Source organism: Molossus molossus, unplaced genomic scaffold (assembly GCF_014108415.1).
Source record: "Molossus molossus isolate mMolMol1 unplaced genomic scaffold, mMolMol1.p scaffold_m16_p_10, whole genome shotgun sequence".
Taxonomy (NCBI): Eukaryota; Metazoa; Chordata; class Mammalia; order Chiroptera; family Molossidae; genus Molossus; species Molossus molossus.
In genome coordinates, this window is record NW_023425345.1 from 63,460,451 (window position 1) to 63,483,889 (window position 23,439).

The 23,439-nt window shown below is 39.5% G+C and overlaps 1 protein-coding gene across 1 annotated transcript; it reads right to left on the minus strand.

The window, feature by feature from the left end:
• Positions 1–1,804: 1,804 nt before the first annotated feature.
• YEATS4 (YEATS domain containing 4) lies at positions 1,805–23,439 on the minus strand. Its single transcript, XM_036252080.1, has 7 exons — positions 23,261–23,439; positions 18,028–18,147; positions 14,903–14,969; positions 14,704–14,798; positions 8,691–8,783; positions 8,516–8,603; positions 1,805–2,449 (listed from the first exon to the last, which is right to left on the minus strand). Exons 1-7 carry the CDS (start codon positions 23,309–23,311, stop codon positions 2,280–2,282), a joined length of 684 nt encoding a protein of 227 aa, XP_036107973.1. The 5' UTR covers positions 23,312–23,439; the 3' UTR covers positions 1,805–2,279.

Here is a 23,439-nt window from a genome sequence, read left to right on the forward strand (position 1 = left end):
TAAAAAGAAGTATAACCATTCTAGTGGGTGTAAAGTAGTATCTTATGGTTCTGGTTTGCATTTTCCTAACGACTAATCATGTTGAGCATCTCCTCATGTTTACTTTCCATTTGTAGTTTATTTATTTATTTATTTAGTAGTATTTTTTTTTTCTGTTTGTATTTCTTTGGAGAAATAGTTATTAAATCCTTTGCCCCTTTTATTTATTTATATATTTTTTTAATGTAATGCCTTTTTTTTCTTTTATTGATGTTAGAGAGAGGGGAAGGGAGAGGGAGAGATAGAAACATCAATGAGAAAGAACATCAACTGGCCGCCTCCTGCATGCCCCCCATTGGGGACCGGGCCCACAACCTGGGCATGTGCCCTGACTGGGAATAGAACTAGCGACCTTCTTGGTGCATGAGTCGATGCTCAACCACTGAGCCACACTGGCTGGCCATCCCTTTGCCCATTTAAAAATTGGATTGTCCTTTTATTTTTGAGTTGTAAGAGTTCTCTCTGCATACTCATGCCAATGCAGAAGAGTTGACAGAGGGTAAGATTGAGACATGACGACAAATTTCGAACTCCTGTATTCATTGAAGCATTATGGCAGGAACGAGGCTCTTCCCACGTCGGTTTTTCTGATTCATCCCCAGGCCGTAACCGATACTGTAGACACTGGGATAAGAGGTAGAAGAAAGCTGAATGGTGCCTGGCACAATTAGAAGTGCTATCCCCAATCCACAGAGGGCCCCTGGCAGAAACCTAAGACCACAGAGACCTTTGTATGACCTCCATAATGCTTATAAATGGTACAACTTAAAAAATAAAGCGACAAAGTGAAAAGTAACCAATTTACCAGGGCAGATAGAAAAGTGTCTGAAAGTGCTAGAGTGGCTAGTTATAACTCGACAGAGAATATAGAAGCCCTGCATTAGGCAAATGCATTAGGCAAAGGCACGGTTGCCATTTTTAGGAGCTTTGTAACTTGTGTAACATTTTCTCTTTTTAAATTGATTTTAGAGGGAAGGAAGGAGGGAGGGGGAGAGAGAGGGTGTTGATTTTGTTGTTCCACTTATTTTAAATGTTTTCTTCATTGATTTATAGAGAAAGAGCAACATCGATGAAAGAGAACATCGATTGGCTGCCTTCTGCATGCCCCCCACTGGGGATGGGGCCCATAACCTGGGCATGTGCTCCGACTGGAAATCAAACTGGTGACCTCTTGGTGCATGGGTCGATGCTTAACCACTGAGCCACACTGCTGGGCTGCTGTTCCATTTATTTATTGGTTGTTTCTTGTATGTGCCCTGACCAGAAATAGAAACTTGGTGTATCAGAAAGACGCTCTAACCAACTGGGCTACCCAGCAAGGGTGTTAATGTTGTTTTTCAAAGTACTTTCCTATCTATTGTTGTCCCTAGGTAGCCAAGATAGTTTAGCCAATTGGCCTTAAACATTAAGTACTACCAAAGGTAGAGGGCTCACCATGTGGATCTGAACAGGAGAGGTTGGGGAAAAGGCAGAGAAATCAGGGTAATAGGTGAAGCTGATGTACAGGTGTTTCCTGTTTATCTCTGGAAACACCTGTACATCAGCATGTTGCATGAGGGATTAATTTTTTCTATGTGAAAACTGATGACACTATGGTAGTTAGAACAAGACTTAAGATATGAGCTTTGCCATTGAAGTGCTTCTGTCTACTGCAAAGGATGCCAACAAGAGCTGTGCGACCACAGTAGCATCAAGACCCAGTCATTGTAATGAGAGCTTCAGGTGCATCAAAGAGGAAAAAAGAAACACTTCACAAGGCAGGAAGAGGATCTGTCCACTGCATTTATTGAGTATTTACCGGGTACTGGCACATCAGAGACAAAAGAATCCAGACGAGGGCAGCTAAGAACTTAAATTAAACATATACAACAATTCTACCACTAATTCTAACTACCAGGGAAGTACAAAATGTGCTTAAGTTATATTTTATAATAAATGAATGATGCCTGTCAAAAGGATAAGCTATATACAATGTAATAAAATTTTTTTAAATTGTGCTTAACATCATAGAATTACCCTAAAATGGGTTGATAAAATGCCTATACAGCATTGATGTGTATTATATACATATATTTCACATTAAATATTGCTTGAAAAGTACAAATACTTTGACCCCATTGCAGAGAAATCGGTGCTCTACTATATATGCAGTTCTTCTAAGAAGCATCTGCAGTCCATTTCTCCTTTAAAGTCCACCTTATTTTAAGTTTAGTTTCCTATCAAGGTCTCTTCAGAGCTATTTATATCTCTTTTGTTTGATCATCTTCTTCGAGTTTCCGGATTTCATTTTTTAAACAATTTATAGTTTCACGACTTGCTTTCAATCTCTCCTTAAGCTCTGCAATTTCAAAGCTTGTTTTTTTCTTTGCAGCTTCTAATTTTTCTCTGGTTTTCACTTCAAGTTCTGCAACTAAGAAAAATATACACTTTTATTAAATTATTTCATTTTTCTTACATATCTAGGATACATCACAGAGTAATATATAAGGCATTTCCTGAGTTCAATGTTTCCATGATGAAATGTGGGCAACTTAAGATATATAACATTAAATACAGGCATGTGAGTAAGAAAATGTAGACTCCCAAGAGAGTATCTCAGATGTTTTCTGTAACTAATAATAAAATTATGGCCACTGATATTTTAATTCATAGTTAGAATTTTACAGCAATATCCTTGTTTTTCTCCATATTCATGTTAATCTGGAAATAAGGGGGCATATAATCCAAAAGACATCCTGCTAGCAAGAACACTAATATACAAGGCTCTTACATTTATGTAGAGGTAAAACTGACATAAACAAAATCACACTGTTAAAACAAAAAAGAGAGCAGTAAGAGTCCAGGTTTGAATTAAATGGAATTACAGCAACCATTAATTAGCTGTGCCACTCAGTAATTTATTATCTATACGCTAATTTCCTCATTTATAAAATGGATATTATAATAGCAATTACCTCATTATTATTTTTTGAGGCAATTTTATTTTATTTTTTTTCCTCACCCGAGGACATTTTTCCATTTTTTGTTCAGATGGAGCGGGAGGGAGAGAGAGGAACAGAGAGAGAGAAACATCGATGTGAAGGGACACATCGAGTGCCTGCCACCCGCACGACCAATCAGGGCTGGGGACAAACTGCAACCGAGGTACGTGCCCTTAGCGGGAACCGAACCCGGGTCTCTCGGGACCGCAGGCCAACGCTCTAACCGCTGAGCCAAACCGGCCAGGGCTTGAGGCAATTTTAAATGAATTCATATATATAAAGTATCTAGAATACCATCTGGTACATAAAAAGCCATATTAACTACTATGATGACAAAGGAACATTAAATGATACTTAAAAGATTCTAGCTGGCTATATATAAAAAATTACTAAAGAAAATATCACTACTGACTTCCGATCAAGATGGTGGTGTAGGTAAACGCGGTATGGCATCCTCCCACAACCACATCAAAGTTACAACTAAACTACAAAACCACCATCATTCAAAACCGCCTGAAATCCAGCTGAATGGAAGTCCTACAACTACGGAATTAAAGCAGCAGCCACATCCAGACTGGTAGGAGGGGCGGAGGAGGATGGGCTGGTCCTACACCCACGTGTGGTGGATAAAAATCAGGAGGACACCTCGGCTGGGAAGGTCCTTCCTGAGGACTGAGAGGTCCCTGTCCCACACCAGGGTTCCTGTGCCAGGAAGAGAAGTCCCCATAACTTCTGGCTGGAAAAACCAGCAGGAACTAAGGCTCAGGGAAGCTGAAGCGGCTGGAGCCCCAGGCAGCCCCTTAAAGGGCCCGCGCACGGACTTATCGGACTCTCTCCCTCTAAGCTTGGAGGGGAGGCAGCTCGAGGGGCACCAGACATACAGGGAACAACTGAGCTGTTTGGCACTGGAGCGAGAGCTGGAGAGGGGGCTTTCTCCGGGACAAACGTGCTGTCAAAGGCCTTTGTTCCTTTGGTGAGCCCTTCCCTGGGGCGGCAGACAGTCACCATATCTGGGACTCCAGCAACCTGGCTCTCACTGGTAGCCCCGCCCTGGTGACTCCCTGAGGCCCCGCCCCACCCAACTTCCAGGCCCACCCAAGCTGTTGCCACTTGCTTAACCATAGGATTGGCCTGTCTTGGATCCTGCTTCAGGTTTTTCCTAAATTCTTTCAAACAAGCAGCGTCTGGTCTCAGCTAGCCCCATACCGCTCGTTAAGTAATACACAGAAACAAACACAGGGAGGCAGCCAAAATGAGGAGACAAAGAAACAGGTCCCAAATGAAAGATCAGAACAAAACCCCAAGAAAAGAACTAAGCCAAATGGAGATAAGCAACCTAACAGATGCTGAGTTCAAAATACTGCTTATAAGGATACTCAATGAACTCAGTGAGAACCTCAGTGAACTTAGTGAGGGCCTCAAGAGCATAAAAAAGGAGCAGTCAGAATTGAAGGAGGCATTAACTGAAATAAAGAATAATTTACACAGTTTCAATACTAGAGTACGTAAATCCAAGAAGCAAACCATCGATTTGGAATATAAGAAAGCAAAAAACGCCCAATCAGAACAGCAAAAAGAAAAAGGAATAAAAAAAAATGAGGATAGTGTAAGGAGCCTCTGGGACAACTTCAAGCGTGCCAACATTCGCATCTTGGGGGTGCCAGAAGGAGAAGAGCGAGAACAAGAAATCGAAAACCTGTTTGAAACAATAATGGCAGAAAACTTTCCTAACTTGGTGAAGGAAACAGACATACAAGTCCAGGAAGCACAGAGAGTCCCAAACAAGATGAACCCCAAGAGGCCCACACCAAGACACATCATCATCAAAATGCAAAAGGTTCAAGACAAAGAGAGAATCTTAAAAGCAGCAAGAGAAAGGCAGTTAGTTACCTACAAGGGAGTTCCCATAAGGCTGTCAGCTGATTTCTCAAAAGAAACTTTGCAGGCCAGAAGGGAGTGGCAAGAAATATTCAGAGTGATGAAAACCAAGAACCTACAACCAAGATTACTCTATCCTGCAAAGCTGTCATTTAGAATTGATGGCCATATAAAGACTTTCCCAGACAAGAAAAAGTTAAAGGAGTTCATCACCACCAAACCGTTATTATATGAAATGATGAAGGGTCTTTTTGAAGAAAAAGATAAAATATATGAACAAACAAAATGGCAATAAATACATATCTATCAACAATGAAATCTACAAACAAAATGAACAGGTAGATCAGAAGCATTCTCATAGATACAGAGAACATTTTGTTGGTTGCCAGATGGGAGAGAGTTGGGAGAATGGGTGAAAAAGGTGAAGGGATTAAGAAGTACAAATTCATTGCTAGACTGACAAACCTCAAAGGGAAAGGGGTTGGGGAGTGGGAAGAAATAAACCAAAGAACTTATATGCATAACCAATGGACACAGACAATAGTGTGGGAAAAGATGGGAGGGGGGCGGGAGTGGGGAGGAGGGGGTCAATGGGGGAAAAATGTGGAACATCTGTAATACATTGTACATTCAACAATAAAGATTTAAAAAAGAAAAAAGAAAAAAAAAATATCACTACTGCAAAACAGAATTCATCTATTTAAATAGTCCACTTAGTGCAGCATTATGTTTTACAAGGAGAAATGCCTACTTTCACTCAACATCTCCATCTTGTGGACATTTCAGGTAATTGCTGCTGATGACCATTAAAGTACATACAGTACTAACGCTTTAAATATAGCATAAGATGATCTTTAATTGGAAGAAGTATATTTTGGTGAAGGAAAAAAAAAAAACACCTTTGAAATCAGAAAGACTTGAGTTCAAATATACCCTTGGCTCTTTATTAGCTGAAAGCTGACATTTCTAAGTCTCCCTCAATCTGGTCTTTATGATACAGTTAAAACTGTATTTCTCAGAAGATTTATAAGGATTAATCAATACAGTTGGCCCTTTGTATCCATGGGTTCTGTACCTGTAGACAAAAATTGGGGGAGGGGGAAGGATGTTATGTTGTTGCTAATGTGTACTATGCAATTAGGCCTAGATAACTGCATCTGCACTGAACACATACAGACTCCCTCCCCACCCCACCCCCGTTATTCCCTAATAAAACAGTTCAACTATTTACATAGCATTTACATTGTACTAGGTATATTATAAGTAATCTAGAGATTATTTATTTGTTTATTTATTTATTTATTTATATCCTCACCCAAGGACATTTTTGCATTTATCTTCAGACAGAGCGGGAGGGAGAGAGGGAGGAAGAGAGAGAGAGAAAGATCAATGTGAGAGACACATCAACTGGTTGCCACTCACACAACCCCAACCGGGGCTGGGGACAAACTGCAACCAAGGTACATGCCCTTAGAAGGAACCGAACCCAGGTCTCTCTGGTCCACAGGCCAACGCTCTAACCGTTGAGCCAAACCAGCCAGGGCTCTAGAGATGATTTAAAACATACAGGAGAATATGCATAGGTTATATGCAAATATACCATTTTATATAAGGGACTTGTGCATCAGCAGATTATCATATCCTCTGAGTGTCCTGGAACCAATCCCCAGTGGATACCAAGGGAGGACTGCATATATATGTAAAGCATCTAGCACATTAAAAACATGCAATAATGTTTTCTTAGTTTGCTCATTGCTGGTAACTTTCTTTTTGTGATACATTTTGTAAGACAGGTAAGTATGTCTATTGCCAAAACAATCCATATTTTTCTATGTAATTTCTTTCATTTGTAAAATTATTTTCACCTCTATCAAAAAAAGTTTTATCTAACACAGATGTAAAGTAGGGCTTACAAAATATAGTTAATAGTATTGTAAAAACTATGCATGGTGCCAGGTGGGTACTAGAAACACTGAGGAGAATACTTTATAAAGTATATGATAGTCTAACCACTATGCCACATACCTGAAGCTAATACAAAATAGTATTGAATGTAAACTGTAATTAAAAAATTAAATTAGCCGCCCTGGCCGGTTTGGCTCAGCGGTTAGAGCGTCCAACTGCGGTCCGGAGAGACCCGGGTTTGGTTCCCGCTAAGGGCATGTACCTCGGTTGCAGTTTGTCCCCGGCCCTGGTTGGTCGTGCGGGTGGCAGCCACTCAGTGTGTCCCTTTCACATCGATGTTTCCCCTCTCTCTCTTCCTCTCTCTCCCTCCCACTCTGTCTGTACAAAAAAAAAAAAAAAAATTAAATTAGCCCTAGCTGGTGTGGCTCAGTTGGTTCGAGCATCATCCCGATACACCAAGATTTTGGGTTCAATTCCCCAGGCAGAGCACATACAACAATCAAACAATGAATGCATAAATAATAAGTGGAACAATAAATTGATGTTTTTCTCTTTCTCTAAAAAGCAATAAAAAAAAAAAAAAAACTTTCCTAACTTGATGAAGGAAACAGACATACAAGTCCAGGAAGCACAGAGTCCCAAACGAGATGAGGTCCACACCAAGACACATCATCATCAAAATGCCAAAGGTTAAAGACAAGGAGAGAATCTTAGAAGCAGCAAGAGAAAAGCAGTTCATTACCTACAAAGAAGCACTGATAAGATTGTCACCCGATTTCTCAAAAGAAACTTTGCAAACCAGAAAGGAGTGGCAAGATATATTCAAAGTGATGAAAAGCAATGACCTGCAACCAAGATTACTCTATCTTGCATAGCCATCATTTACAATCGATGGACATATCGTTTCCCAGACAAGAAAAAGCTAGAGTTCACCACCACCAAACCAGTATTATATGAAATGTTGAAGGGTCTTCTTGAAGAAGAACAAAAATATAAACAATAAAATGGCAATAAATACATACCTATCAACAACTGAATCTACAAACAAAATGAGCAAGCAGAACAGAAACAGTCTCAAAGATTCAGAGAACTTTTTGTTGCTTGCCAGAGGGGAGGGGATTGGGGGGATGGGTGAAGATGAAAGAATTAAAAAGTACAAATTGGCCCTGGCCGGTTTGGCTCAGCGGTTAGAGCGTTGGCCTGCGGTCCAGAGGGTTCAGTTCCCATGAAGGGCATGTACCTTGGTTGCAGTTTGTCCCCAGCCCTGGTTGGGTTGTGCGGGTGGCAGCCACTAGATGTGTCCATTTCATGTCGATGTTTCTCTTGCTCTCTCTCTTCCTCTCTCTCCCTCCCACTCTATCTGAACAAAAAACAATAAGTAAGGATAAAAAAAAAAAAAAGAAGTACAAATTGGTTGTTAGATTGATGAACCTCAAAGGGAAGGGGGAGAGGGAGGGCAGGAAGAGATAAACCAACGAACTTCTATGCATATATGCATAACCAATGAACACTGACAATAGTGTGGGGAAGGCAGGAGGGGGGCAGAATTGGGAAAGAGGAGGTCAATGGGGGAAAAAAGGGGACATCTGTAATACATTCAACAATAAAGATAAGTGTAAAAAAAATAAAATAGAAGTCACTAATCATACAATCCTTTCTCTATTACATAACACATTATTTTTCAGGATTCATTATGAACTCAGGACACTTACATTCTGTTTCATGCTTATAGGCTCCTAATGTTAGCTGACGAGATGTTGTTAATAATTGTTGCATCATTGCTGTTGGGTCTTGAAATATCTAATGGAATAAAATCAAAAAAGGCCCAATAACTTCAAAGTTCTAAAATTTTAAATGCTTTTAACGCTCATTATAAAATCTTCTTACCATTTCATCATAGAACTCTGAAACCACTGTCTTTTTTCCCAGCATTGCATTGGTGTCTGATTGAAACAACTTTAATAAATGATACAGGGTTACCTGTGAAATAAAAACAGACATCACATCTATGCAATTGTAGGTTACCTTCATCACTGTGAAACACTGTCATTTCTGTAATTGAATTAGAGACTGGAATTAGTAAACATATCAAATTCAGGTCTTGTCTCAACTACAACTTAACTGTGGCAAATCACTCAAACTCTGTATTTTTATTTTCCTATTAGGTATTACCATCCACATCTAAACACGAACATTCTGAAGAGAGTAAGTAAGGATCTATTACAGGGCATGTCTAGAAAGTGACTGTATATAAAAATAACGTAAGATACAGCTATGAAAATTAAACTGGGAAACCACTAACACAAATTCTTTTACTAGCCCAAGCGAAATTAGATTGTGACAGTTGTTCTGTGAAAACTGAAGTTCACAAATTTGCTATGGGAAAAAAGATTTGATACTTTCAAAAGGAATGACTAATACTAAAATGCTCAGTGAGGGCAAGATATTTTTTTTTTTCTTTATTGATTTTTAGAGAGAGAGGAGAGGAGAGGAGGAGGAGGAGGAGGAGGAGGAGGAGGAGGAGGAGGAGGAGACAGACAGAAACATCGATGAAAGAGAACATCAACTGGCCGCCTCCTGCAAGTCCCCCTCTAGGGATTTAGCCCACAACCTGGGCACGTAACCTGATCGGGAATTGAACCAGTGACCTCCTGGTGCATGGGATGATGCTCAACCAGTGAGCCATACCAGTCGGGCAGGGCAAGATAATTTCTTTGGTGATCTATAAGATTATTACATAAGTAACAAAGTCAGTGATAATTCACTTTGCAAGAGCAACATGTCTTCAAAATACTTAAAAACAAGTATAGTAAGACATCAAAGGAAAAGTTTTGTAGCATAATGTGTGATTACTGAGCAAAATAAAAGCTAGCTGGCTAAATATCAGAGTTCATGTTGAAGTTCAAGAAACCAATTCAGAGGCCTCAAAGAATTTTCCAAAACTTAGCAAAAATCATTATAAGGAACATGCATCAATCATAGGCCATATTTCAAGCAGATAATTTGACAAATTTATGGAACAGACCGAAAGTAGATGAGACTACACAGGTGCATACTCCACAACAGGGAAATCTACAACCTGAAAACATAAGAAAGAGAACTGGTCACAGGTGGGAACCAGCGTCCCAGGGAAGCCCCAGAGAGGTTCCAAGCTCAAAGTTGGCAGGTGTAGAAATCAAGAATGCTGTGGGTGGCTGGACCTGTTAATGTCCCTTTCCTCTCCCCCCTTCACTCATAGACAAGAGCATGTCCTCCTGTGGAACCTAGAATTTCTCACCCAAACAATCAATATAAAATAAAAATAAAGATAGCAATCAATTTTCAGATAGCAATGGCTCTGAAAGTTTATTTCTCAAGCATCCTTTCTGAAGAAATTCCTCCAGCAAAATGAAAAAAGAAACCTGAAAAGATGAAGAAAAAGAATCATCTGTCATCATTAGGAGTTGACAGGTACTATCTAAAATTGAAAAATTCAAACTTAGGGATTTAAATACATGATATGCACAGGAATAATTTCTATAGAAACAGAAAAGAGTAACTATGGTTTTCCTGGGGAAAAGTATCAAGATATGGAAGAAAAGATGATGTTATGGGTTGTATTGTGCCTCCAAAATGATATGTTTAAGTCCTAACCCTCAATACCTATGAATATGACCTTACATGGAAACAGGGTCTTTGCAAATGTACTCAAATTAAGATGGAGCCATTAGAGTGTGCCCAGATCCAATATGACTAGCGTCCTCATAAGAAGAGAGACAGCCCTGGCCGGTTTGGCTCAGCGGTTAGAGCGTCGCCTGCGGTCCAGAGAGACCCGGGTTCAGTTCCCGCTAAGGGCATGTACCTTGGTTGCAGTTTGTCCCCGGCCCTGGTTGGTCGTGCGGGTGGCAGCCACTCAATGTGTCCCTTTCACATCGATGTTTCCCTCTCTCTCTCTTCCTCTCTCTCCCTCCCACTCTGTCTGTGCAAAAAATGGAAAAGTGTCCTCGAATGAGGAAAAAAAAAAATAAGAAGAGAGACAGAGAAAGGCCATGTGACAACGAAGGCAGAGAATGAAGTTACGCTGCCACAAACGAAGGATGCCTGGGCTACCAGGAACTAGAAGAAGCCAGGAAGGATCCTCCCCTAGAGGCTCTGGAGAGAGCATGGCCAATACCTTAATTTTGAACTTCTAGCTTCCAGAACTGTGAGAATAAATTTCTGTCGTCTAATCACTCAGTTTGTGGTACTTTGTCATGGCAGCCCTAGAAAACTAATACAAAAGACCTGTACATTTTATTTTTGAAAACTTTTTTAAAAAGTATGGCCCTGGCCAGTTTGGCTCAGCGGTTAAAGCGTCGGCCTGCGGTCCGGAGAGACCCGGGTTCGGTTTCCGCTAAGGGCACGTACTTCGGTTGCAGTTTGTCCCCAGCCCTGGTTGGTCGTGCGGGTGGCAGCCACTCGATGTGTCCCTTCACGTCGATGTTTCTCTCTCTCTCTCCCTCCCACTCTATCTGTACAAAAAATGGAAAAATATCCTCGGGTGAGGATTAAAAAAAAAAAAAGTATGTGTATGTTTGACTTTTATAATTTAAGAAAAATATAAAACTAGATCGTAACAATGTCCTCTCTTAGATTTATTATTTAGACTACCAGAGGCATTTATGAAAATATAGGCAACAGAAAATTTCAAGACAGATGTCTCCAATTTTGAGCTGTGTTTGCTGAGTTTTAGAGCAATGAAAATGCCTGTACTTGCTATAAATATTTCTATGCATAAAAACCCAATTTTAGCATTTTGCTTTTAGAAACTGTTCCTTTTATAAAGGCTTGACCTATAATAGGTTACTGGATAACAGAAGTAAATCACAAGTTACCTGTGTCTTTCTTTTATATTTTAAATAAACTTTTATATGACATTTTCTCCAAGAACCATCTATCGAAAAATGGTTTCATTATACTAAAAGAACACTATAACAATTTTGGGGAAATAAAATTCAGGCCAAGCCCTAGCCGGGTGGCTCAGCTGGCTGGGTATCATCCCAGGCACCAAAAGATTACTGGTTTGGTTCCCAGCCAGAGCACATACCGGGTTGCAGGCTCAATCCCCAGTAGGGAGTGTGCAGGAGGCAGGTGATTGATGTTTTGTGCACATTGATGTTTCTCTCTCCCTCCTACTCTATCTGAAGATAAATAGAAAAATATCCTCAGGTGAGGATTAAAAAAAAAATCACCAATGGCATATCTGCTTAGTTTACAAAGTGCTTTCACACTGTTTTGCTTTCTTAAAAAAAATAATAATAATAATGATAATTCTTGCCCTGGACAGTTTTGCTCAGCAATTAGAGCATTGGTCTTCGGACCAAAGGGTTCGACTCCGGTAAGGACATATACCTCAGTTGCAGTTTGACTCCAGCCCTGGTCAGGGTTGTACAGAAGGCAACCAAATTAATATGTCTCTCTCGCACTGATGTTTCTCCCTTTCTCTCTCTCTCTCTCCCTCCCTCCCTTTCACTCTATCTAAAAATCAATGGAAAAATAACAACAACAAAAATAATAATAATAATTTCTTACCAAATAAATATAATGGTTGTGAGAATATTCTAGAAGGAAAACAAAAATGGTAGGCAATCTGGAAACGTTATCACATGAAAAATATTTAAATGAGCTATAGATGCTATTTGGAAAAAAAGAAAATATATGAACAATTATCAATAAAAAATTGAAGCAAGTTTAAATAAGGTAGAGCGTTCTTTCTTTTTTAAATAATTTTTCTTTATTAACTTTAGAGAGAGAGAAAGGGAGAGGGAAAGAGACAGAGATATCAGTGACAGAGAACAATTACTGGCTGCCTCCCACCTGCTCCCCACTGGGAATTAGGCTCACAACCTGGGCATGTGCCCTGACCGGGAATCGAACTGGCGACCTCTTGGTGCATGTGTCGATGTTCAACCACTGAGCCACACCAGCCGGGCAAGTAGAGTTTTCTTAAAACTAGTTTTCGAACTACCCCAAACCTGAACAGGATGTTTCACTTAATGACAAAAGTCCATATTCTCCACACTGAAGCCAGCAAATCCAAAGGAGATTCTTATTTGAGAGATGGCATGAAGACATTTCTACCTAGGAAGAGTATGGCTTCCATTAATGGGTTCTAAATCACCTGGGGTGCTGGCTCCTCTCCAAACTACTGAATCAGATTCTCCAGGGAATTGGGCCTATTAGTTTGAATTTTTTTTTTTTAATTTTTTTTTTTTTCTTTATTGGTTTTAGAGAGAGAGAGGAAGGAAGAGGGAGAAATAGATAGAAACATCGATGAGAGAGAACATCAATTAGCCGCCTCCTGCATGCCCCCCACTGGGGATTTGGCCCACAACCTGGGCATGTGCCCTGACCGGGAATTGAACCAGCGACCTCTTGGTGTATGGGTCGATGCTCAACCACTGAGCCACACAGGCTGGGCTAGTTTGAATTTTTAAGACACTTCAGGTACTTCTGATGCAGTCAGTTAGAAGCTAATTGGCCCAGGTAATACTCAACTCCTTTAAAACCATATACAGAGCCCTGGTCGAGTAGCTCAGTTGGTTAGAGGGTCATTCCCACATGCCAATGCTGTGGGTTTGATCCCTGGTCAGGGCACATACAGGAGTCAACCAATGAATGCATAAAAAAGTGAACAACAAATTGATGTTTCTGTGTCTCCCCCTTTCTCACTCTAGAAAATCAATCAACTAACCAATCAATTAATAAAAACAGGCTTAGGGGTTTGTCAAAAGAAAGAGTAATGGAAAGAGTGTGGGGTCTAAATGCAAACACTTGAGTTCAAAACTAGCTCTGCCACAACTATTTTTGAGCCTGTGACTTGATCTCTGAGTCTTAGTATCCTCATATTTAAAATGAGGATATCATCAACTTCACAAAGTTGCTGAGGGATCAAACTGAAAGGTTTTACATTATCAAGCAACAATCTGATAAGGAATCAAGAGATAAAAAAGTTGGTAGTTATCAAAAAAGACTCATGAATACGATATAAAGTAAAGCTGCTAGTACTGATGGCGGCTTGAAAAAGCTAAAAGACTGTTTCTAGAGCTCTTTTGTTTAATCCTCACCTAAGGACATTTTTGCATTTATTTTCAGATAGAGCCAGAGGGAGGGAGGGAGGGAGAAAGGAAGGAAGAGAGAGAGAGAAACATCGATGTGAGAGAGACACATCGACTGGTTGCCACCCACAAAACCTCAACCGGGCGGGGGACAAACTGCAACTGAGGTACATGCCCCTAGCGGGAACCGAACCCAGAACTCTCTGGTCCGCTCTAACCGCTGAGCCAAACTGGCCAGGGCTGTTTCTAGGGCTTTTAACTATAAAAAGCAGGATATTCCCATTTCAGACAGCATGTGGACTCAACTTGTTTATTACTAATAACCAAATGATAGTATGAATTTAAAATTTTCGCTGTAGTAGCCCTGGCCAGGTAGCTCAGTTGGTTGGAGCATCATCCATACACACTAAGGTGGTGGGTTTAATCCCCAGTCAGAGCACATACAAGCAGCAATCAATGAATGTATAATTAAGTGGGACAACAAACCGATGGCTTTTTTCCCCTCTGTCTCTCTCCTTCCTAACTATAAATAAATAAAACAAAATAAAAGTTTTGCTGTAGTAATCATATGATTTTCATGGTTTCTTTCCAATAAATGTTCACACTGTATTCCCTCTTTCTATACTGAAAAATAAAAAGTTTAGAAGGCACATCACTTAAAATGAAAAATCTTAACTCATGGCAAGATAAACCATGCCATAAGTATACATAAAGTATAGATGAATAAAAATGTCAACATAGAATATGCTCTTCATTAAGTATTGCTATTTTCACAATTACTAAAAAAAATCTATTTTATATATACAAAGATTATTATTACTCACAGGTCTTTCATTAGGATCAATAAAAAATATTTTGATGATTATTTCGAATTCACCCCATCCTGTTTCAGTAATTTCATATGGAGGCTTAGTAACAACTGAAGAAGAGAAAAAAATAAAACAATTATAATTGTAAATTACTGATGCTGTTTCCTAGCTCTTTTTAAATCTGTATATTATAAATAGAAAAACTATACTGTACCTCTTAAGGGATTGCCATAGCTTTCATGTAACTTAAACTGAATTTTCTTCACATATGCTGACATATCCTAAAATACAGGGGAATTAGTTAGTTCTGCTATCTACATATAAAAACTAGGAGGAAAATACACGAAGCATATGTATCTATTTTATAAAATACATTTCCCCTCAAATATGGAATTCAATTTTCTAAAAAAACCATGAATTATACCTAGGAGGTTTGCTTTTTATTTTAAACAAGGAAGCCTGTGCTGAATTCTTTCATAATTCACAATATATAGAACTATACATAGCAATTCACTTGTTTTGCAAATCATTTTATATATTTATCTATATACAACACTCCATTTTTTTCCATAAAAATACACTTCCAATATTTTTTATAATAACCATATAATCCAAAGCAAATTTAAGAACTACACAACTTCAAAGAACAAAATTATATCATACAAAGCCAAGATTAACTAAACTAAGAAACTAAAACTGTTGTATATAAAACTCCTCCTTTTCTTACTTAAAAAAAATTTTTTTTCTTTATTGATTTTAGAGAGAGAGGAAGAGAGACTGAGAGAGAGATAAAAACATCGATGAGAGAAAAGAACATCGATTGGCCACCTCCTACATGCCCCTCCACTGGGGATTTGGCCCACAACCAGGGCATGTGCCCTGACCGGGATTTGAACCAGCAACCTCTTGGTGCATGGGTCAAAGCTCAACCACTGAGCCACACCAGCCAGGCACCTTCAGGAATTTTTGTGTGCTTATTATCTACATATATACTTTTAGAATGGAATAATATTGTAAAGATAAATTAATATCTGCTTTCATTACTTAACATGATATTATGAACATTTTTTTTTTCTTTTTCCTCCTTTTTATTGAATTTATTTGGGTGATATTGGTTAACAAAATTATACAAGTTTGAGATGCACAATTCTACAACACACCATCTATATTAACATTTTTTTCTGAGGCAGATTTTCATAAGTACCTTTGAAGACTCTTTTGAAAATACTTTCATTTATTTTTTTTCTACATACATGAGTGGCTACTAATATTGGGGACTGAAAGGGTTAGTAATGTTTTATTTTTTTATTTTATTTTTTTTTATCCTCACCTGAGGACATTTTTTTCCATTTTTTTTTGTTCAGATAGAGTGGGAGGGAAAGAGAGAGAGAAACATTGACGTGAAAGGGACACACTGAGTGGCTGCCATCTGCACGACCCAACCAGGGCGGGGGACAAACTGCAACCGAGGTACGCACCCTTAGCAAGGACCAAACCCGGGTCTCTCTGGACAGCAGGCCAATGCTCTAACTGCTGAGCCAAACCGGGTAGGGTGTTAATAGCGTTTTAAAGGGTAAAGGTGAAAGTTTGCAAAAGGCGGAAACTGTGGAAATTGTGTTGCTTGCATGACCTTTGCTCAGCCTTCTGTTGAGTACGGATAAGGATTATCTGGATTATCCGCAAGGCAGCAAGGCAATGGATAACCCAGCAGATGCCGGACGTGATACTAGACCAGTCCAACTGTAAAGTGGACAATGGGCCAGGCAGAGTACATCAGCAGGAATTGCTGGAAGCTAAAAGTAGGGTATATAAGCGACACCCCAACCCTGATTCGAAGCTGAACCCTTCTCAGCTCAGCCCACCTGCACCCAAGCACATGCAATAAAGCCATTTTGCTCTACATTGGCCTTGTGTTGTGCATGTGATCTGCCAGTTCAGCCCTTTTAGGGACCAGAGGCCAAGATGGTAAATAAGAGACTTGCCCTCAGGATCTCTCCAGGGAGTAGGAGGCAGACAAGAAAATCAGCATTTTAGTAATCTGTGTTACTGAGAGCATGAGGTACAAGACTGTAGGAAGGGCACCTAATATAATAGACTTTGGAGATCAAGAAAGTAGTTCTAAAGAAAATAGGTGAACTAGGAAACAGTAAGAATAGAGTACGTGTGAAGGAATGAAGTGGGTTAAGAGTGCTCCTTTGGAACCGAAAGTGATTCAGTATTGGTAGAATGTAAGGTGTAAAGAAAGGATGAAGCAAGCACAGACAAGACATAATGCTGCAGAGACAGGGTAAGGAAAGACCATCACATGCCTCCTAAAATAAGATAGTTCTAACTTTATTAGAGTCATAGGTAGCCATTGAACTTTTAAAAAAAATAATAGCTTTATTGAGATAGTCACAAACCACATAATTCACCCATTTAAAATGTACCACTCAATGGTTTTTAGTATATTTTCAGAGTTGTATAACTATTACCACAATCAATTTTATAACATTTTTATCATACAAAAAGAAACCCCATACCCTTAGCACTCATTCTCATATTCCTCTTCCTTTCATCCAGTGGCAACCACTAATCTATTTTGTGTGTCTGAATTATTTTAAAAAAATGGTATCATAGAATATGTGGTCTTTGTGATTGGCCTCTTTCTCCAACAATAATGTTTCTAAATTTCCTCATGTGGTAGTAGTATTTACCTAATACTTTATTTCCTTTTTTTTTTTTGCCTAATAATATTCCATTGCGTGGATATATCACATTTTATTTATTCAAGACATTTGTTTCCATTCTTTTGGCTATTGTGAATAATACCACTATAAATATTCACAGAGAAGTTTTTGTGTGGATTTAAATAGAGGGACAGTTCATTAATTCAAAAAATATCTGTTGAATATCTATACGTTTGGGCTGCATTCCAGGCATTAGAGATTCACCAACAAAACAAAATTGCCAGCAGCCAGATTATATAGCAGTTTTGTCTTTCATCTTCTCTGGTCTTATTACTAAATTATCTAAAAAATTAGCTACTATTCCTGAAACACCTGATTAAATACCAGACTAACTTAAAACGTGGTGACTGGAAGATATGCTGTGTTTATAGCATAGTTCTTGTTACTGTAACTTAATTTTAATTAGAAAACATTTTTGGAAAATTGATTTCTACTGAACAATTATATGAAGATGACAACTCTTGCTTTATTCTTTCGACTTTTTTGGGATAACATTTCTAAAAAGGACCAATTTTATAATCATAACATCACTATAAAATAATATTACAATTTATCTTTAATAAAAACAAATTGTAGCTTCAAAAATGTTATAGGAAAAAACAGTGCCTACCTCATTTCTATAGGGCTTTACATATACTGTCCACTGATGGGTATGCCCATCCTCTTCTCTTTTCTTTCCAAAATATCGAGCAACATTGCCATAAACTATTGGTTTAACGATAGTAACCCCCTAAAAGAAAAATAATTTAAACACCAATTAATATTGTATTATTGTCCAAATAAACAGAACAAGAGTTCTGAAAGTTTGTTTTAAGAAATGCCAGGCACTGCCCTGGCCGGTTTGGCTCAGCGGTTAGAGCGTCGGCCTGCGGTCTGGAGAGACCCGGGTTCGGTTCCCGCTAAGGGCACATACTTCGGTTGCAGTTTGTCCCCGGCCCTGGTTGGTCGTGCGGGTGGCAGCCACTCGATGTGTTCCTTTCGCATCGATGTTTCTCTCTCTCTCTGTTCCTCTCTCTCCCTCCCACTCTACCTGAACAAAAAATGGAAAAATGTCCTCGGGTGAGGATAAAAATAAATAAATAATTAAAAAAAAAAAAGAAATGCCAGGCACATAAAAGACTCACTTCAGATCAAAAGATACACAGACTAAAAGAAAAGGGATGGAAAAAGATACTTTATGAAAATGGAAACAAACAAACAAACAAACAAACAAAAACTGGGGTAGCAATAATTATACTAGACAAAATAGACTTTAAAATAAAGACTCTAAGGAACAAAGGAAGACCCAGCAATTCCACTTTTAGGTATTTATTTTAAGAAATCCAAAACCCTAATTTGAAAAGAGATATGTAGCCCTGGCCAGTTTGGCTTAGCGGTTGGAACGTCGACCTGCGGTCCAGAGAGACCCGGGTTCGGTTCCCGCTAAGGGTACGTACCTCGGTTGCAGTTTGTCCCCGGACCTGGTTGGTCGTGTGGGTGGCAGCCATTCAATGTGTCCCTTTCATGTCGATGTTTCTCTCTCTCTCTCTCTCTCTCTCTCTCTCCCCCTCCCACTCTATCTGAACAGAAAAATGTCCTCAGGTGAGGATAAAAAAAAAAAAAAGAAAAGAGATATGTATCCATAAGTTCACTGCAACATTATTTAAAGTAGCTAAGATACAGAAGCAACCTAAATGTCAATCAATAGATGAATGGATAAAGAAGTGGTACATAGCCCGGGCCGGTTTGGCTCAGTGGTTAGAGCGTTGGCCTGCGGTCTGGAGAGACCCGGGTTCAGTTCCCACTAAGGGCACGTACCTCGGTTGCAGTTTGTCCCCGGCCCTGGTTGGGTTGTGTGGGTGGCGACCACTCGATGTGTTCCTTTCTGAACAAAATATCGAAAAATGTCCTCAGGTGAGGATTAAAAAAAAAAAAAAAGAAGTGGTACATATATACAATGGAATACTATTCAGCCATAAAAAAGAATAAAATCTTACCATTTGCAACAACATGAATGGAACTTAGAGGGTATTACGCTAGGTGAAATCAGTCAGTCAGAGACAGAAAAATACCATATAAGTTCACCTATATGTGGAATCTAAAAAACAAAACAAACAGCCCAGCCTATGTGGCTCAGTGGTTGAGCATCAACCCATGTACCAAGTTCAATTCCCAGTCAGGGCACATGCCCAGGTTATGGGCCAAATCCCCAATGTGGGGCATGCAGGAGGTGGCCAATCAATGTTCTCTCTCATCATTGTTTCTATCTCCCTCTCCCTCTTCCTTCCTCTCTCTCTAAAGTCAATAAAGAAAAAAAAAAAAGCACTAAAAAACAAACAAAACTGAAACAAACTCATAGATACAGAGAATATTTTGATGGTTGTCAGACTGGTAAATGATGAGGGGTGAAAGAATTAAGTGCAAATTGGTAGTTACAAAATATTGTCATAGGGAAATAAAGTTGCTTAGGGAATAATCAATACTGTACTATATATGGTGTCAGATGGGTACTAGCTACATCAGGGTGATCACTTCATAAGTTATATAAATTTCTAACTTCTATGTCATATACCTGAAACTAATATAATATTGTATGTGAACTGTAATTGAAAAATTAAAATTTAAAAAAACTAGAGTTTGGTTGTAACATTTTTCTCAGTAAAGCAATTTTAGACAATTATCCTCATTTTATATTAATACGAACAACTAAACAACAGATTAATTATAATGTTCCCACTTTGAAAATATCTATTTAAAACATGGAAAATACTTTGAGAGTTTTTCTGAAAAGAAACACAAAAGGCTCTTTATTCACAAACTGTAAAGCAAGGCTCTGGAATACAGGTCGCCAACTTCAACTGCAATTATCTGATAGTAATGTTATTAGCTTATGGCAGTGCTTTCCAAAGCACAGTACAAACATAAAAGGCAGCTTGGGAGAGGATTTTAGGTAGAATAAGGGCAAACATTTTTCATATTATTATTTAGGGGTTTACTTTAATCAGTATTAGAAAAATCGTAACTATAGCAATTCAAACCCATAATTTCACAAATATTAATGCTTAGGAACAGGCTTTTAAAAATTAATCTAGCCTGGCTCAGTTGGTTGAGCATCGTCCCCTGCACCAAGAGGTTGCTGGTTCGATTCCTGGTCAGGGCATATGGCTGGGTTTCAGGCTCTATGCCCAGTAGGGGGCATGCAAGAGGCAGTCAATTGATGTTTCTCATTGATGTTTTTCTTTCTCCCTCTCCCTTCCTCTCTCTCTAAAAAAAAAAAGATCAATAAAAACATTAAAAAAAATAATAATCTAAATAAAAATGTTAAATATTACAACTGGATTCAGATCATGATAAAGGGCATTTGGATGACTGATGCTAGTTTAACACTGGCCAATGGCCATGCTTGCTATATTCGTGCTCAGTTCTGGAATGTACATACATGTCTCTCATCACATCTGGTAAGTGTAAAGGCAGTGAGTGTTGACAGATTATGATGGAGAGGAGAGAGAAAAAAATTTCACATGAAGACAAAATGCTGAACATTACACATGAATTTCAGACCAATTGTTCAATAGTAAGAATATATCTGAAGGTCAAAGAGCAAGATATACCACATGTGATAAGTGCTGTCCCAATGTAATCAATAATTAATAAGAAATGAGGGAAAGCATTTCTTTTTTGAACAAATGGAAAAACTTAATTGTGGCTGAATGAATAACAAATAAATTCAATATCTATTAGCCTAAATTTAGTCCAGAATAAGTTAAACTGTATGAAAACTTAACTAATCACAGTAAGTGCTACTGACACTTTTGTGGCAACCATAGATGGGGCCTCAGGTTGTAGTCCTGAATGAATGAGTCTAAGGAGTACATAATAGATCCCATGGCTGCTATGGTGTTGGTAGGAACTTGCAGAGTTCCTCAATGATAAAAAGGGGGCTCATCTGTCAACAGACTTTCTACCTGGATAGAATTTATCTAAATTGGAAAAAGATGCGTACAAGACCACATAACAATCTCTAAGTTTAAAGCAGCGATTTTCAACTGGCCTGCCTCAACAATTCTTAAAATAGGCAATATGTGACTAGTCAGTGGCACTGACGTATTTTCCCTTAGATTGTCAAATGAAAAAATGACAGCAGCCAACAGTGTGAATGAATCAAAATTATACCTATTTTTTGCCAGATCAGCAAAAAATGCATTTTTGGTGTGCTGCAGAATTTTAGTAATTAGTTTGTGTGCACCATGGGATGAAAAATGTTGAAAATAGATGGTTTAAAGCATTATATAACTAACTCACACCCGTTTTTATAGAAAAGCATTTGAGAACTACAGGCCTAATCTCCTCAAGTCACTTGGGACTTAAAATTACAAATACTTAGACACTAACATGATTGCAAGTACAGAAAGTTCTGTTAAGTTCTTCTCCAAAATCTGTTTTAACCCCATGTTTGTTAATACTTTCCTATCAGTCCAAAACCTTGCCCAAAAAGTCTGGGCAAATGTGTGTTTATAAATTTACCTGGCATCTATTTCCCCTTACATTAACATTTCAGTAGCATTTGCCCTGGCCAGTTTGGCTCAGCAGTTAGAGCATCAGTCCATGAACTGAAGGGTCAAGGGGGGTTTGACTCCCAGTCAGGGACTCATCTGGGTTTCAGGTTCGATCCCTGGCCCCAGTTGGGGTCATGCAGGAGGCAACGAATCAATGTCTCTCTCTTTCTCCCTCCTCCCCTCCCCCCTTCCATTCTTTCTAAAAATCAACGGAGCCCTACCGGTATGGCTCAGTGGTTGGAGCGTGGGCCTAAGGACCAGAGAGTCCCGGGTTCACTTCCCGCTAGGTGTACGGACCAAATACATAAATAAATAAAATCAATGGAAAAATATCCTTGGGTGAGGATTAACAGAAAAAAAATTCAGTAGCTTTTGAAATCTTCAAAGAATTCCCACTTTATATGTGATGTGATATTAAAGCACTGTGTATAGTTATAAACACAATATATAGTTAATATTATGTGAAAACCATTTGACAGATAAGGACTCTTTAAAAACCTATACTAGCTAGATTGGTACAAAAGTAGGTGATTTCTTTTAAAGAAGAATTTCCTTTCTAGGATAAATAAAAATAATAAGGGACAGAAATAGGTGTTATATTGGGAACCAGCTTGTCCTGTCTTAAAAATTAATGTACCAGGGGATGTTAAGAAAGTGGGAGGGAAATGTGTTACCCTGTCAAACATTATGTTAGGCTCTATGAGAACTTTAATGAAAAGAAGCTAGAATTGATGTTCCCTGTGTGCCAGGCAATGTTCTTTGCCTGCCCTGATTAGTGTCTTGGCTGTAGCTTTGGGGCTTTGGAAACACCATAAACTTGGGCAAATTTTCTGCTCTTTCTACCTCCCAGTTCTTTAGTTATCGCACTTGTAAGTACTGTGGGTAACACTGCCATTGTAAGACTGCTGCAGGGGCTGAATCGGGTAAAGCTTTTGGCCTTTGGGTTTGGCAGGCGGGAAGCGTTCATCAAACATTTGCCACTGTTACCCTCACAACCAGGTGGGTGCACCCCTGCTTACCGGGGACCTCAATGACAGCACCAAGCCACGACTTCCCAGCCCTGGAGGGGCTTGTTTCCTGGGCAACACTGCCCGGCTTTCCCTAAGCCACCGCTGTTTGTTTTTGGCGGGGATGGAAGGGAGGTGGTGATGCCGTAGAGTGGGCCCAGAGAAACAGATGTCCCCTCGGGGCTTTCACTCGCTCTCCGCCTGGAAACCACGGTTCAAACACGCGCGCCCTCCCCACGCGGCGCAGGGAGGAGCCGAGGCGAGAGAGCCGCTCGCGGAGGAAGGCGCGCCGGGCACTGACCTTCACTCTCCCGCCGGAGTCAGGCCCAAATTCGGCCATTCTCTTGAACATATTGTCCTACGGAAGAAGCCGCCGCCGCCGCCGCCGCCAGGGAAAGAGACCGAGGCCGGCGGGGTCGCCGCTGCCCTCAGAGGCCCCGCTCCTCCTGCGCGGGCCCAGGCGGAGGGTTTCTGGCCGAG

Coding starts and splice junctions, on each gene's coding strand:
- YEATS4 (XM_036252080.1), bottom strand. CDS start 23,311: ATGTTCAAGAGAATGGCCGAATTTGGGCCTGACTCCGGCGGGAGAGTG. Junction 18,148..23,260: donor ACTCCGGCGGGAGAGTGAAG/GTCAGTGCCCGG, acceptor TTTTTCTTTTAG/GGGGTTACTATCGTTAAACC. Junction 14,799..14,902: donor CTATGGCAATCCCTTAAGAG/GTACAGTATAGT, acceptor TCTCTTCTTCAG/TTGTTACTAAGCCTCCATAT.